At 50.0% G+C, this 14701-nt stretch overlaps 6 protein-coding genes across 6 annotated transcripts; 2 read left to right on the plus strand and 4 right to left on the minus strand.

Annotated features, from left to right (window-relative positions):
- Positions 1-86: 86 nt before the first annotated feature.
- Positions 87-4588, plus strand: BO87DRAFT_164241 (GTPase-activating protein LRG1). The gene is made up of 7 exons (XM_025618273.1): positions 87-142; positions 240-927; positions 985-1687; positions 1754-2401; positions 2478-3575; positions 3636-3922; positions 3978-4588. Exons 2-7 carry the CDS (start codon positions 466-468, stop codon positions 4431-4433), a joined length of 3654 nt encoding a protein of 1217 aa, XP_025483713.1. The 5' UTR covers positions 87-142; positions 240-465; the 3' UTR covers positions 4434-4588.
- A 1117-nt stretch (positions 4589-5705) lies between these two features.
- On the minus strand, positions 5706-7464 carry BO87DRAFT_350922 (uncharacterized protein). The gene is made up of 3 exons (XM_025621104.1): positions 7108-7464; positions 6763-7054; positions 5706-6697 (listed from the first exon to the last, which is right to left on the minus strand). Exons 1-3 carry the CDS (start codon positions 7253-7255, stop codon positions 5971-5973), a joined length of 1167 nt encoding a protein of 388 aa, XP_025483714.1. The 5' UTR covers positions 7256-7464; the 3' UTR covers positions 5706-5970.
- Positions 7465-7520: 56 nt separating this feature from the next.
- Positions 7521-8914, plus strand: BO87DRAFT_373131 (proteasome regulatory particle base subunit RPN10). Its single transcript, XM_025622460.1, has 4 exons — positions 7521-7701; positions 7758-7796; positions 7860-8079; positions 8165-8914. The coding sequence occupies exons 1-4, from the start codon at positions 7676-7678 to the stop codon at positions 8708-8710; spliced, it is 831 nt and encodes a 276-aa protein (XP_025483715.1). The 5' UTR covers positions 7521-7675; the 3' UTR covers positions 8711-8914.
- A 124-nt stretch (positions 8915-9038) lies between these two features.
- BO87DRAFT_350927 (trafficking protein particle complex subunit 4) lies at positions 9039-9945 on the minus strand. Its single transcript, XM_025621105.1, has 3 exons — positions 9753-9945; positions 9570-9692; positions 9039-9468 (listed from the first exon to the last, which is right to left on the minus strand). Coding segments are annotated over exons 1-3 (549 nt in total). The 5' UTR covers positions 9755-9945; the 3' UTR covers positions 9039-9044.
- A 482-nt stretch (positions 9946-10427) lies between these two features.
- BO87DRAFT_393683 (putative O-methyltransferase) lies at positions 10428-11301 on the minus strand (the record flags this gene model as incomplete). Its single annotated transcript, XM_025625074.1, has 3 exons — positions 10428-10466; positions 10536-11207; positions 11284-11301. 3 exons carry the CDS (start codon positions 11299-11301, stop codon positions 10428-10430), a joined length of 729 nt encoding a protein of 242 aa, XP_025483717.1.
- A 779-nt stretch (positions 11302-12080) lies between these two features.
- Positions 12081-13225, minus strand: BO87DRAFT_383124 (isocitrate lyase/PEP mutase family protein; the record flags this gene model as incomplete). The annotated part of the gene is made up of 3 exons (XM_025624643.1): positions 12081-12143; positions 12196-12677; positions 12748-13225. The coding sequence occupies 3 exons, from the start codon at positions 13223-13225 to the stop codon at positions 12081-12083; spliced, it is 1023 nt and encodes a 340-aa protein (XP_025483718.1).
- Positions 13226-14701: the final 1476 nt, after the last annotated feature.

The raw sequence follows: 14701 nt of genomic DNA on the forward strand, positions 1-14701 counted from the left end.
CGGTTGCGCTTTTGGAGGCACTTCTCCCCAAATCGGCTTGATATTCACCTGCTACTTTGAGCGATTTTATGGTTATACTTTGATCACGCGCCCCGATTCCTTCTATCGATATTCCCCGCAGGTTTCATCTACATGGCGTGAGGTGAGTTGCTACGGGAAAGCCGTCAATTCTCCTGGGCAACCCCGCGCGAACGAATCCCGGAAGATTGCCCCTTATGCTAACGTTGTACCCTCTGCAGAAGGCAAGTCCTTAAGTTAGACGCGCGACATCAACGACTAGCACCCTGGTTCCTCCGTTTTCGCACTAGATTCTCCTTCCCCCCTCCAACGTCTACACCAACTCGGCCCTAGTTACACCTGATTGGCACCAATATCATCTACACTCTCGAGTATCGTCCAGACAACCCATCCAGCCAGGTCCTACTCTCCCAGATACTTAGCAGAAAGGCATAGTTCTCCACGGACATGCCTCCCGGCGACGTTCCTTTGCCGGACAGCCTCGTGCCGGGCAACGGGGCTGTCCGCCCGAAACTCAACACCAGCGGCTATGGTGGTGGTAGTTATCAGTCGCAAACGCCTACATCTCCCGCAGATAGCAATATTATCTTTGACTCGCCTCGTACAAGGACGGGAGGATGGAATGGCTCCACGAATAGCCCTGTTGAGGGGCCACAGGGCTCTGACAGTCGTATGAGCCGGCGGCTGGAGTCTGGTCACCCAGGCCCCAGAGATCCCTCAACTCCTCGGGATCGCAATGGCTACTGGGACCGATCTACGCCGCGAGAGAGATCCCGTCCGAATGGCCGGCCACCGACGAAGTCCCCAGGAAGCTCGTCTCGGATCTGCAAGAAGTGCGGCGAACCACTGACTGGCCAGTTCGTACGGGCTCTGCAAGCAACCTATCATCTCGAGTGTTTCAAGTGCGAGGTCTGTACTCAGGCTTATGAAATCTCCTTAAATCTCAGCTAACTCTATTGAACATAGGACTGCGGCCAAATCGTGGCGTCAAAGTTCTTCCCTGTCGATGCCGAAGATGGCAGTGGTCAATACCCCTTATGTGAAACGGACTACTTCCGGCGATTAGACCTTCTGTGCCATGAATGTGGTGGTGCTCTGCGTGGCTCGTATATCACCGCCCTGGAACGCAAGTATCACATTGAGCACTTCACCTGTTCTGTTTGTCCCACAGTTTTTGGTGCACAAGACTCTTACTACGAGCATGAAGGGAAAGTGTACTGTCACTTTCACTACTCCACACAGTTCGCACAACGATGCCATGGTTGTCACACAGCAATTCTAAAACAGTTCGTGGAGATCTTCCGCAACGGGCAGAATCAGCACTGGCACCCTGAGTGCTACATGATTCACAAGTTCTGGAATGTTCGTTTGGCCCCGACAGGCCAGCCTCTTGAACCGCCGGAAGTCGAGACGGACGCAACGGATGAGGAGCGCAATAGGGTGCGTGAAGAGGAGGACATAATGGAAGAAAAGGTGTATAAAATCTGGAGCATCCTGTCCAGTTTCGAGGAATCATCCGCAGCCTGCATTTCAGATATGCTCCTTCATGTTAGCAACGGCACTTATCTGGATGGTGTCCTTGTCGCCAAGAGGTTCATTGGTCATGTTGATATTCTCTTCTCGGCCATTGATCAGCTTGCGGGACATATCAAGGAACAGGGCATGAAAGGTATGTTGCAATGGCTGATCTCTGCCTCTTTTTAAAAATACCAATAGTTAACAACGTTGACTCCAGATCTGGCTTACGGACGTGAGGCAAAGCTTCTGTGCAAGAAGATTGTTGCGTTCTTCGCGCTACTTTCAAAAACACAAGAAACTGGTGTCCGCAAACTCGGCGTTACCCAGGAGCTCCTGTCTTTGGTCACCGGCCTTGCGCATTACTTGAAGTTGCTTATTCGCATTGGCTTGCAAGGAGCCCTCAAGCTTGAGAGAGAGCAGCAAGCTTCTCAAGGCCTACACCATTTCCTAGACCATCTGGGAGACTTGGAGACACTCAGGCCACCTGAAGAAGAGGAGACGCTTGCTGATCTTATGATCGGTGTCGACACTCTCGCCGACCAGCTTTCGGATTGTTGTACGGCCTGCAAAGAGCCTATCGATGACGAATGCGTTATGCTGGGTGATAGCAGGTGGCATATCAAGCCACCCCATCTCACTTGTGCGTCATGCCAGAAGGAGCTATCTCATACTCTCCAGGATGCACTGTGGAATCCCAAGGAAAAGCGATCCTTCTGTACCGATTGCGTTTCTCAGAACGGACTTATGCACGACGTCCAAGGGGGCTTTACACATATCACGAAGCTCCAACAATTCGTCTTCCTCCTCAAGGTTGCCCTTGCGCGACTTCTTGCTGTTCTCAGAGCGGGTGGAAGTCTTGGTTCTGGTATGTTATCATGATTTTCTTATATCCTCTTCCTCATCATAACATCATCTCTAATCTCATTTGACTCTTGTTCCAGGCGACGCTTCTCCCCCACAAGATGGCAACGATAGCGGTCGCATCCCTCCTGGCGGCGAAATGCGTCGATCAGCCACCAGATCCAAATCATACGCAAATGCCACTAGAAACGCTCCTGAGGGATCTTCACTTGAACAAACTGTCGGCGAAATGCGTCGTCTACGATCCATCCGGAATGAGCGTACCCTTTCAACTACTTACAAGAAGGCTAGAGCGTCTCGCATCATCGACGGGCCTGAAGGCCGTAGCGTACGACCTGGTTCATCGGGTGGCGAAGGATCAGACCCAAGGGGTCATGGTTTCCAGATTGTAGAAGAAAGAGATGCCAACGGGGAAACGGTCACCGAGCTGACGTTTGGCAACCAGGATGCATTGACGTTGGACGACATACCCAGAATCGTTGCTGCCGAGCAAGCTAAAGAGCAGCGTCCCAACGCCTACAAACACGCCGGCACCAAGCTGGTTGGTACCACTGAACCACTTCCCAAATACAATTATGGCCATCAGCGTGGCGTATCTGGTGCAGGTCTTGACCAGCACATTATCGAACAAGGTGGCAGGACTAAGAAGTATTTCTCTGAGCTTTCTGCTTTGGAATACTTTATTGTCCGGCACGTTGCTGTCTTGTCCATGGAGCCTTTGTTGAGTGAATATTTCACGCTAGAGGAGCTACTCTCCTTGATCGAATCACGAAAGCCTACCATATGGAACATCTTCGGCCGCGCCTTCAATAAAGAAGGCAAGAAGGTTGGGAAGAAGAAGGGCGTGTTCGGGGTAAACTTGGATTTCCTCGTTGAAAGAGAGGGCACTGAATCTAGTCATGGTGTGGGTCCAGGGCAGCTTCGTATTCCCGCCTTGGTCGACGACGCTGTGTCCGCCATGCGCCAAATGGATATGTCCGTGGAAGGTGTCTTCCGAAAGAACGGCAATATCAGGCGCCTGAAGGACATTTCTGAAATGATTGACAACAAATATGAACAGGTGGACATGACGAAGGAGAATCCTGTCCAGATTGCAGCGCTGTTGAAGAAGTTTCTTCGCGAGATGCCTGATCCTCTGCTTACATTCAAGCTCCATCGTCTATTTGTTGTTTCACAAAGTAAGTGACTGACGGTCCTGGTTGATATTGTAGCCTTCATTACTTACCACTGTATCACAGAACTACCCGACCCTGAGAAGCAAAAACGTGTATTGCATCTTACATGCTGCCTTCTTCCCAAGGCTCATCGTGATACTATGGAAGTACTTTTTGCTTTCCTTAACTGGACTTCATCTTTCTCGCACGTCGATGAAGAGTCCGGTAGTAAGATGGACATACACAATCTCGCGACAGTCATGACACCCAATATTCTCTACCCCAATGCGAAAAACAGCACGGTGGATGAGAGTTTCCTGGCAATTGAAGCCGTTAATTGCCTGATTACATACAACGATACCATGTGCGAGGTTTGTTCCCTCCGATCTCGAATGTTGTCTTCATATACTCATGGTTTCTGGACAGATACCCGAAGATCTACAGTCGGTCCTTAGTGACACAACTTTCTTCAAGGAAAACACCGAAGTCACAACAAAGGAAATACTTCGACGCTACGGCGACATCGCGCGCGGAAGCTTTTCTCCCAAGGCAAGCAATGGTGGCGAAACCGTTACAATTACGAACTCGAACCGCGCTGCCAATATCCCTACTTCTGCCCGTATTGAGACAGATCCCTCCCAGGACACGGCATGGCAGATGCAAAGCTCAGTTCGCCATGTCCAAAGCCCCGGTGGTCATCAGCACTCGACCAGTGGTACTCCACAAGCTGGCACCGAATTGGCCCCTACAGCCTCCAATGACTATCGTGAGAGAAGCACCAGTAATGGCAGCCAGCAGAACCCTATGCAAGCCGGAGGACAGTCTCAGCCAATGCCATACAGGGCTCGTCCCGGTGCTGGGCCCATGGGAGTTGCTGGCTAGTCCTTCGCCATTTCATGCTCTTGATGCCAACCCGCCCGTTGCTTCTCTACATAGTTTCGAAGACATTTACCAATGCATTACCCGCCTCTACATCCTAGTGATAGCTCTTGGCGTATTCTTGGACCGTTCAGCGTTCTTTCGATTTAATAAGGTTGGATGGAGTTTGTTCTCCTTTTGAAATGAGATGATTTCCAGGGTTTAGTTAGATGATCGGCTGACAGCTTCTCCTGATGGATCGAGGCTTTTCTAATTGCTTTTCTGTTGCGCACTGACTGCGTGGAGTGCATTGCATTCGGTTGTGAGTCTCGACATGATTCACTCACTGCCGCCTATAATTTGGGTTTCAACCGCGCGCAAGTGGCCACAGGAGCCTCTGCCCGTTCGGGTTGGCAATTTCTGGGATCTGGGTGTTGTTTTCGATTCCTACTTTCCTGGCATTCTACTTGCATTAACAGTTAAGACCCAGCGTGGGCATTCTCTCCTGGCATCTTTCTTTCCTTTGCTCTTTGTTGTTCCTTACATCACTTGCGTCTTCCTGGCGTTGCGCCTCTCTTAACTTGCTACCGATCGAGATGTGAGACTATCGAGATCCTCTGTTTACCCTTGATTTCATTTGTCAGCCAGTCTGATGACTGCGAAGATACCTGTGCTGAGTCATACATTCAGTTCGTTTCTCTTTTTATTTTTTTTCCTTCTTGCTTCACTTCTTCTACCCCCCCATTTACATTCTACCCATACGACTTAAACTTTTTTCTTTTTTTTTTCTTTTCTTCTGATATCCCGAATTGTTCGTGACTGGTTCTATCACATCCATGTCTTCATGTGATGCTTCATCGAGAACAGGAGGTGTAATTTACATACAATTGTGAAAGGAATGCCATAGTGCCAACTCTGTTAAGGTGCGCAAAGTTGTGTGCTGCTTGCTACTTGCTCCTTGTAAGCGTCAATGTTTCGAGAACCAATGTAATCAGTATTTGAAAAGTGGGATTCTTGAAGACGTTTCTCCAGTTAGTATTTGTTGGTCTCTAATGCTAGCTAGCAACAATCTTAATCATGATCATTACGGTGTACGCATAGTACTCTTTATGAACATTAAAACTGATCATATGGAGAACCTTATCTGCAATTGCTCCCAATTCTATTAAACTACTTTGGTTATCAAGGATAGTATGTAGTACTGCTACTATAGCCCGTGAAGGCTGCTTTGCTCTGCCTGCCAAAGTTACGAGCAAGATCAATAAAGATGGGAATGTTTCGAATACTCGAAAGAAAGGCCACTTGATTTCGGTGATAGTTAATCAATAAGCGGCAGAATCATGAAAGAGAAACGGATTCACAAAAACCAGTATGGTCAGAAAAAGACCTGATTGGGAAAAAGGCAGGACAAAACTCCAATTGTACACCAGTTATCCCTTCCATATTATGATCCCGTCCAGAGATAATACACCCCTTTACTCCATGTCCCTCCAACTAAGGCAATGAATGAAACAAAACATGCTAACTACAAAGGGTTTAAGTTAAGTTGAGGATACAGCACTTATGCGCGTTTCCGAAGGACTCTACGAGCTGCAGTTGGAGCTGCTTCACCACCGGCAGGAGTGGGAGCTCTCTTGCTGGTAGCGGAGGTTGTGTTTCTCTTCGCGGTGGCGGAGGTTGCTTGGCTCCGGGCGACTGTTGTCTTCTTCGTGGTGGCGCTTGAAGTCGATGCCGTCGTTGCCTTCCGGGCACCGGCACCTGTTCTTGTTGGCTTGGCAACGGTTGTTCCGGAGGATGCGGACGATGACACACTGCCTCTGCGTTCGAGCTGGCGAGTTGCTGGCCTTGGCAGTGGTGAGCGCGTAGTTTTGCTAGTAGCTGTAGCGGCTCGGCTGGCAGGTCTCTTGGCCTGTGATGGGGGTCTGTTGTCCTTGATTGAGGTGGATGTACTCTTGACTGGCCGGATGCGAGTGTTGTCTGCTAGTGCAGGAATGCTAGCGGATGTAGATTTGAGTGGACTGGTGGGTTTCAAAGGCGACATGGGTCTTGCAAGGTAGGAAGAGTTCGTGGGCTTCTCGGGTGAGGCGCGTAGCGGCGAGTGTGGATATGTTCTGGAGTTGGATGTCTTGGGAGAGAGAATTCTGTAGTCTGCACCCCTCATCTCCTGGGAGACAACACGTGAAGTACCAGCAGCGGCACCAGGTCCACGTCTCTTGGGATTCTTGAGGACATCGAGCTGTTCGCCAGCTGCAGGTGCGTTTTCCTTGTCGGAATAGATTTCTCCGTGGCTGGATGGTCGAGTCAGCTAAGCTCAACAATACACAATTGTACATGTAATGTGTTCAGGCCATACCTTTGCTTTTTGACTCTGCGGGCACTGGGGCTCGCAGCAGAGGCCTTGCGCACATTGGGGCTAACGGAAACGGTTCTAAAACTCCTTGACGCCTTGGCTGGGCTGAGGAGTTTCCGTGGAGAGAGATTCGCTTGTTGGGCCCTGATAGAGGCCATGTGTTTCTCCAGCAGCTCACCCATTGTCGCCTTACGAAGAGCAACGGGAATCCGATTCACGCGTCTTTCAATCCGTGCTCGAAGGTCGTTCGCCTGGAGGGCATATTGTGCGCGAAGTTTGCGGGCGCGCTCGGTGACTGTGGCCATGTTAGTGGGATTTCAAGATAAGCGAGATATCGAGAGAGCGCACGTTCGAGCTGCAAGTTGTCAATCAAAGCTTGCTTTTGTCTGCGGGTAATTCGAAGCTTCTTCCGAGGAGGGCTGTTCTCAGGTGTCCTTGCTTCGTCATTGTGGGACGCGTCTTCGGGAGACTTGCGCTTGGAAGAGAGTGAAGTCATTGGGCGCAATCGTGAGTAGTCGAGGTGGGTGGTGAGCAACAGCAATAAAAGGAGTTATAGGTGAGCTGGATTGCGTATAATGTGTTGTGTGGAGGAGTTGGGGCGGAAGGGATAGAAGTCGAGAGACGGAGGGGAGCGCGTTGGAGTGAGTTCTGGAGGAAAGCGGATGGCGGAGAGGATAAACAAGCGCTGACTTAATTCGTGGTTAGCTCCGATCGGGACGGTGTGACATCTGCGTCCTCAGCAGCAGCAGCTCCATCATCATCCCTCCTCCGCCAACCTCCATCATCCACTTCCCCCCATCGCTTTCCTTGCTCCCACGCTCCGAACATATACTTCTCAGAAATTCTTGCTTCTTTCCAAATTTGATTGATCATACACATACATTTCTAGCATCGACCCCGCCAATCTCCTTCCAAGATGTCGCTCGAAGCTACCATGATCATGTCCGTTTAGCCACCTTCATCCAAGCTCTGTGCGCACCTACTAACGCCATCTCCAGTGTCGACAATAGCGAAAGCAGCAGAAATGGCGATTATACGTAAGTTGCCTGTTCTGAGCTACTCAGAATCGACCTCCTGGTTCCGTTTCTAACAGCTACCAGCTCGACACGATGGCAAGCTCAGATCGACGCCGTGAGCGTCATTCACACCACTAAGATGCGCGTGCACCCTCAGTCTGCTGTCGGCCTTATGAGCATGGGTGGAAAGGGTCCCGAGGTCCTTTCGACATTCACCACCGACTTTGGTGGTATCTTGGCCGGTCTGCATCGCACGAAGATCCATGGCACTGCCCACCTTAGCTCCAGTATACAAGTGGCCGGTGTATGTTTTCAAAACTACTCATCATCTCTCTCTTTAGATACTGTACTATCCGTGAGATTGATTGCTAACCTGGTTATTGGTACAGCTTGCCCTCAAACACCGCTCCGAGAAGTCCCAGAGACAGCGCATCATCGTGTTCTCCTGCTCTCCCATTGAAGAAGACGAGAAGACATTAGTGAAGCTGGCCAAGAAGATGAAGAAGAACAATGTGTCCATCGATGTGATTGCCTTCGGAGATCTGGAGTCCGATCAGACCAAGAAACTGGAGGCATTCGTCGAGAACGTCAAGGGTGGCGACGGCTCTAACCTCGCCATCATTCCCCCGGGCCCCAACTTGCTGAGTGAGGAGCTTCAGGTCACTCCCATCCTCGGTGGGGACAGTTCCGGTGCCGATGGTGCAGGTCCTGAAGGTGGTGATGGTGGCTTTGGATTCGAGGATGCGGCTGAGAACGACCCCGAACTGGCATTCGCCCTCCGTCTATCTCTGGAAGAGGAGAAGAACCGGCAAGAAAAGGAGAAGCGGGACCGGGAGGAGCAAGAGCGCAAGGCCAACTTGGACAACATTCCCGAGGAGGGCTCCAGCGGGAGCAAAGACAAGAAAGAGGATGGTGACAAGATGGACACTGCTTAATGTGGAGACCAGAACAACCTCCTGGATGATTTGATGCATACCCGGCGTTTTTAATGTACTTTCGTTTTCTTGCTGTAATTGTAGAAAGCGGTTGGTTCTCCGGCAACTCGCTTTTGAAACGGATGCGATCTAATATGCAGATCTATCGCCATCGTAACTTGTTGTTGTTCCATGATACAAACTATGACGCCCAGATATCAAACATGTCCATGCATGCAACCGCAAAACCAAAAGCAAAATTATAGAAACAAAGAAAAGACATCACTCACAACCCCACCACCACTACATCGCAACCTCAATAATAAAACCCACCCAGCCCATCCCATCCCATCAATCAAGTCCTCCCCCTCAACCAACCCTGCAAATTCCGATCAAACGCCTCACACCTCACCGGCATTTCCAACTGATAGAACGGATTTTTCATAACAAAGTCCGCATACAACTCATATATCTTCTTCATAACCACCTCGATATTTGCCATCAGCGGATCCGTAAACAAGAGGAACTTAGTGCCCGTCAACGTCTGGAAACACGTTAATCGGAACTTGTCCGTTTCTAGACACTCGAGACCCGTCGCGGGTACTCCGGGGTTCGGGTACGAGTATGAAGCTGTAGAAGAGGTAGGGGTTGATGATGTGGCGGAGGGAGAAACGACATTGTTGGGGGAGGGTGTGGTCGCGGTGGTGGGTGTTGTTGCGAGTGCTGCGGCGGGGGCGAGGGGGAGCTTGGGGGTGATGGAGCGGGTGATGGCGTGGACACTGTACAATCAATGAGAAGAGATGCTTAGTAGGTGACTCTTATGAGAACCTATGTGTAGTAAGGAGGATGTAGCTGTTGGATTGGTTGGGTGTGTACGTACCCGTGAAACGTGCCCGCCAGGACGAGATAGTCGTTTGTCGAGAGCTTGCGCAGTCCTGGCTGGAATTCACGCTGGTAGACTAGCCCACCGGCTTTGTTGATTATTATGAGGGAGAATACGGCCCTATATGGGGATTGTTAGGAGTTGGGCTTTTGCTGGAGGGGGGTTTTGGTTGCGACGTACATTGCGGAGGAGGGGGCTCGTGATGGTGATTATAGGTGTCGGGGTCGGACAAGTGTTGTTGTCCTTTTGAGCAGGGCGTCAGGATGTTGGCGCATGCAGCATCACTTGGATTTGCTTGTTGTTGGTAGGTATGGTGATGGTAGAGGGGGATTGTTTGTGTGTTTGCGCATTCACATCGTAATTGTTGTTGGTGTCATCATAGCATGGGCGTCTTTGCCGGAGACATTGCGGAGTGCGCTGCTGCTTGTTGGTTGGGTGGGTTGTCTATACTGCACCTATTGCTCAGGGTGGTTGTGTCTTCACCGCCCTGAGGTAGGGGGTGTCAGCCAATAGTGTGCTTGTGTTCATACATTGCTGTCGAGTTTTAGATGGCAGCATTGTTCTCGCTGCTAAACAAGATAGTAATACATTCTGGAGTTGCATTGCTCGTGAGCTTGTTTTCTAGTTGTTGCGGCTATAGTCGTTGTTTTTATTTCTACTAAACTCGAGGAAATGTGCCAGTAATATCAATAACTCGAATTTGCAAGATCAACCTGCTATCTTAAAGGATGATTGATATCAAGCTTCAAAAACAACGCAGCATACAAAAAATGTCATACAAGACACTAAATCTTAACGCTCATTATCATGATAACCAGTATCAAAGTCCCTCCCCAAATCCAGACCATTACCCCCTCAAGGAGCCGCCACAACAGTAGAGACCTCCACCATATTCTGCAGTCATGATTAGCCAACATCCACAACCCCAGCAGCGCAACAACACAAGAGTTCAATCGAACTTACCGGTCTCCTCTCAACAATATGCTCCGACTGCACCGACTTCGTCACATACTTCACGGATCCCTCCCCACCTCGTCCCCCAGCCCTCAAATACTCCAGATAATCCGGCGCTCCCGGAATATCCGTGTTGTCAGCAATCACACTCGATCCGACTCTAAAGAGGCTCAAATCCTCACACAGCTTCAAATCACTCAGATAAAACTTCTCCCAGTGGTCAAAGAATGCCATATCAACTCCTCCCTTCACAATCTTGCCCTCCTCAACCAGCTTCGCCAATGACTCTGACGCAGGCCCCACCAACACATGCACAATGTCCTCGACGCCTGCCACGCGGATTATGTCCCTCGCTACGCTCGCCACCTCCTCGCTGACCTCGAAGGTGTAGACGTGCAGCCCCTCGGCGAAGGGACCGTGCAGGTCGCGGAGAATGGCAGCCCATGCGACGGCGGAGCACCCGATGTAGGTGCCAAATTCGATCACAACTTTGGGTGGGGGGTCCATGGACGTGAGGGCTTCTTTGGCGACGTTGAGCTTGGCTTGCTTGAAGTTCATGAGGCGTGCGGTGCGGCTGAAGAGGTCGAGGGCTTGGTATACGGCCCAGGGGTTGTGGTTTAGGGCATCGCTGGGCTGGGACAGGATGTAGTCCCGGGCCAATTGGGCGTTGGTTTGAAGGATCTGGGGTAGATAGGTATTAGTTTTGATGTAAGTGTAGAAGGCCTGAGGCTGGTTTTGCTTGTTGTCGAAGACTTACGGTGTCTTGGGAGGCCATAATTGTGTTTGAGAAAGCAGTAGGTTGTAGTTTGGTTGTTGAAGGTAGGATGTTATAGTAGTAGATGAATGTCAAGTACTGTGAAAGTAACTTCTGGGTCAGGGTATGAGAATAGATGTAACTGTTTGGAGTAGGAGATCTTCAAATGAAACACCTATGTCTGTTGATTTTGAGCATCTCGAGGACCGGTGCTGGCAGTGGGTATTTATACCATAATGCTGCTACGTTCAACGTAGAGGACCACTATTTCCTCAGTAGGAGTGAGTCCACTTTACCCTCTCTACATTGCTGCGCCACTACATCTCCGATTTTATCTCCGATTGTATCATCGCCTCGGAGGGGTTCAAGACTTTTATGGATACCATCGGTCAGTAGATATAGCCATAGGGCTGGCTGGTCGGCTGAACGCCTCAGGCCGAGAATTCGTCGAGCCGAAGCCTAATCTGTAAGTGGTATCTAAAGCCGAGCGTCCGGTCTCAAGCGCCCTTTACGGATATGAACGCCGAGTGGCTTAAAGCCGAGGTGGGCCATCAGCCCCGCCAGCAGTTGAGGATTCAACCGCATCAAACTTTTGGCTTGACATGAATATGGGTCATTCGCGTGTATGTGCTGTTCGTATGATATCATATCTCAGTGCTATTCCCTAATTCATTGTTTTGTAGTATTAGCGCTGAGCTAGGCAAGAGTCCGGGTCATCGATGTTCAGAGTCCATGTCCGCGGAGCCGATTTCGGGAAATTCAGTCAGGCAAGTTCCCATTTGATGTAGGTGGTGTCATGATCAAGCAGCTTTGGGAGGGTTTGTGAGACCTTCCTCATCATACTCATATCTTGACTCCAAATCCTATGTGAAAAGATCAGCATACGAGCCCGCAAGCTAGTGATACTAAACTTACCCAATACTTGTTGAACCCAACACCCTCACAGACATCAGAGTACCCAAGTATTATAGGTGGAGCCCCAGTCATTAGACTGCGCTTTAGACCATCCAAAGCCTCCCGAATGCTCTTAAGCCTTGCAGCTACCAGCGTCCAGGGGTATGCGACAGCTGCAAACCCCAACTCTGCTAGCTCCCTAGCAGATAAGTTCTCCGACATTCCGCCCTCAATTATATTAGCAAGCAAAGGGATATCCAGTTCCTCTGCGCACTTCCTCATAGCTTCTTTGTCAGGTAACGCCTCAACAAAGACGCCATCTGCCCCCAAGCGCTTGAACTCTTTCGCCCGAGTCATCGCTTCGTCCCACCCGTGGATCAATGAATCCGTCCTTGCCAAGATAAAAATATCCCGTCCCTGATTACGTGTATCAACAGCAGCCTGTATCCTCGCGTAGGCTTCGCCTCGAGATACAACCGATTTACCCTTTGTGTGGCCGCATCCTGTACACAGCTTCCGTTAGTCTTGACCCCGTTTATCATGAAGACGCATCTCCAAAGAACCAATACATACTCTTCGGCCATGTCTGATCCTCGATCATCACGCCCGCTGCACCCGCCGCAGCAAAACACTCCACAGTGCGTCGCACATTCATAGGACTCCCGTACCCGGTATCTCCATCCACCATAATAGGTATACTAGTCACACGAACTATTTCCTGGATTCGGGCGGACATTTCTCCCATGGCGATGTACCCGGTATCCGGGAGACCATGAGAGGCTGCCACTGCGAATCCGGAAATGAATATCATAGGGAAGCCAGCTTCCTCTATCAGTCGCGCAGAAAGGCCGTCGTAGCCACAAGGGTGGGCTATGATTTTGGTAGGATCTCGGTGAGCTTCTAGCCACATTGTACGTAGACGAGAGGTCAGTGCAGATGGGATATTGCCGCGGACATTCTTGAGTGTTAATGTGGTGGTATTATTGTGTGTTTCAATATGGTCGGAGGTGTCGAATTCGAACGGGTATGGAGTGGGGTTTTGCGAAGCCATGTTGGAATAGAGATTGAGTTAGGCTGCTTGAATTGTCTTCAGGATATAGTCGGTGCTAAGAGGGATAATCTTCACGGATAGCATGTTTTGCATTTACTGCAGAATGTTGATTAAGTGGTGGCCGAGTAGTAATGCGTAGGTAGTAGATAGTCGGGAGACTGGAACCCCGCGTTGACTTTGGAATCCCCGCACGCGTCATAGCCTGCCCGTCGGAGCATTCAATGGCTGGTTTTTGCCAACAGTCAACACGAGGAATATAGTAACCAGTCTTCACCACATGGATATCATAGCAGTAACGGCACAGATCTGGACTGCAACTAATAAGATTTCCGTGCAAATATTCTTCTGCGTATCAAGATTACGCTCTTACAATTCACTGGCGAGACTATTGTCTCATCTTATTGTCCAAAAGCAACAGACCAGCCAGGTCTGACCAGCATTAATGGGCTAGCGACACTACCGCCTACAATAAAGCTTCTATGACTACTGGTGTCCAGGCAACAATCCGATCCTATCTGTTTTCGGTACAACTATCTGCTGCTCTGGAAGAAGATGTCTAAGCCCTGTTGGTTTTAACTGCATATTCAATGGCTGTCAGGAATATATTGGCCACCGCTGCGCCCCAAAATAGCAATTGGGAAGATCGACATTGTTCTCGACACGAGCCTATAAATCTGTGACATTACTATCATCGCGCTGCTCGGTACCGGTCCCAAAGAAGTTCCGGGCGTCTAAACAAGAGCAGGGAGTATACACCCAGCGAGGGCCGGAAATAGAAACGAAGAAGTGCACAAAGAAAGAAAGGGCACTCCTTACAGAAGGATGAAGCGCGCGCATCAGTCTGGACAACTGTTTACGTACTGCGAGCCAACCCGGATACAATCCGACCACATGGCACGAGAATTCCAGAACCCTGTTCAGCTGTTATCAAAACAAGAAGGAACGCAAGGAAGCAAACAAATTCCACGAGCGACTCAATATGCATTACGGACTGATTACATACACTAGTCTAACGCTAGAAAGGTCCCCGTTTATTCCAACTTACAGATTACAACTGAAAACGGTCTGTCGATGCTCTCCATTCAGTCCAGATGAAGGTGCATGCAGCTGACCCGCCGATCTGTATGCGAACTAAAATCTCACCCACCAGCCAGTCCCAGCTGAATTCTGATACACTAGTCTAGCTCGACCGGCCGGCGGATAGGTTCTGGGCGGCCGATACATACGGAGTACTCTTAGACGCACAGAGGGAGGTCCACTCAGATACGTACGTGTTCGTAAGTGGATATTCTGTTTGCCGATCAATCTCGGTGATTTTCATACTGTGTCCGGAGTACCTCCAGGACTAACACATTACATTACACTATCGGGCGCATCTCTAGAACCGGTATACATGCCTACCGAGCATATCAGGAATGCGCCATGGGCCTGCACGATCAACGACCAAAAGCCACGAAGGTGTCAGCATGTATCTAG

The sequence above is a fragment of the Aspergillus neoniger genome (assembly GCF_003184625.1).
Source record: "Aspergillus neoniger CBS 115656 unplaced genomic scaffold BO87scaffold_4, whole genome shotgun sequence".
Classification (NCBI taxonomy): Eukaryota; Fungi; Ascomycota; class Eurotiomycetes; order Eurotiales; family Aspergillaceae; genus Aspergillus; species Aspergillus neoniger.

Excerpts from the sequence above, each read along its gene's own strand:
- BO87DRAFT_164241 (XM_025618273.1), top strand. The coding sequence starts at position 466 with ATGCCTCCCGGCGACGTTCCTTTGCCGGACAGCCTCGTGCCGGGCAAC. Across the intron at positions 928-984 it reads TCGAGTGTTTCAAGTGCGAG|GACTGCGGCCAAATCGTGGC; the intron begins GTCTGTACTCAG and ends TATTGAACATAG. Across the intron at positions 3,923-3,977 it reads ACAACGATACCATGTGCGAG|ATACCCGAAGATCTACAGTC; the intron begins GTTTGTTCCCTC and ends GTTTCTGGACAG.
- BO87DRAFT_350927 (XM_025621105.1), bottom strand. Across the intron at positions 9,469-9,569 it reads CTGGCGGGCACGTTTCACGG|TGTCCACGCCATCACCCGCT; the intron begins GTACGTACACAC and ends TTGATTGTACAG.
- BO87DRAFT_373131 (XM_025622460.1), top strand. The coding sequence starts at position 7,676 with ATGTCGCTCGAAGCTACCATGATCAT. Across the intron at positions 7,702-7,757 it reads CTCGAAGCTACCATGATCAT|TGTCGACAATAGCGAAAGCA; the intron begins GTCCGTTTAGCC and ends CGCCATCTCCAG. Across the intron at positions 7,797-7,859 it reads AGCAGAAATGGCGATTATAC|CTCGACACGATGGCAAGCTC; the intron begins GTAAGTTGCCTG and ends AACAGCTACCAG.
- BO87DRAFT_350922 (XM_025621104.1), bottom strand. The coding sequence starts at position 7,255 with ATGACTTCACTCTCTTCCAAGCGCAAGTCTCCCGAAGACGCGTCCCAC. Across the intron at positions 7,055-7,107 it reads TGACAACTTGCAGCTCGAAC|TCACCGAGCGCGCCCGCAAA; the intron begins GTGCGCTCTCTC and ends ACATGGCCACAG. Across the intron at positions 6,698-6,762 it reads CGCAGAGTCAAAAAGCAAAG|CCACGGAGAAATCTATTCCG; the intron begins GTATGGCCTGAA and ends TCGACCATCCAG.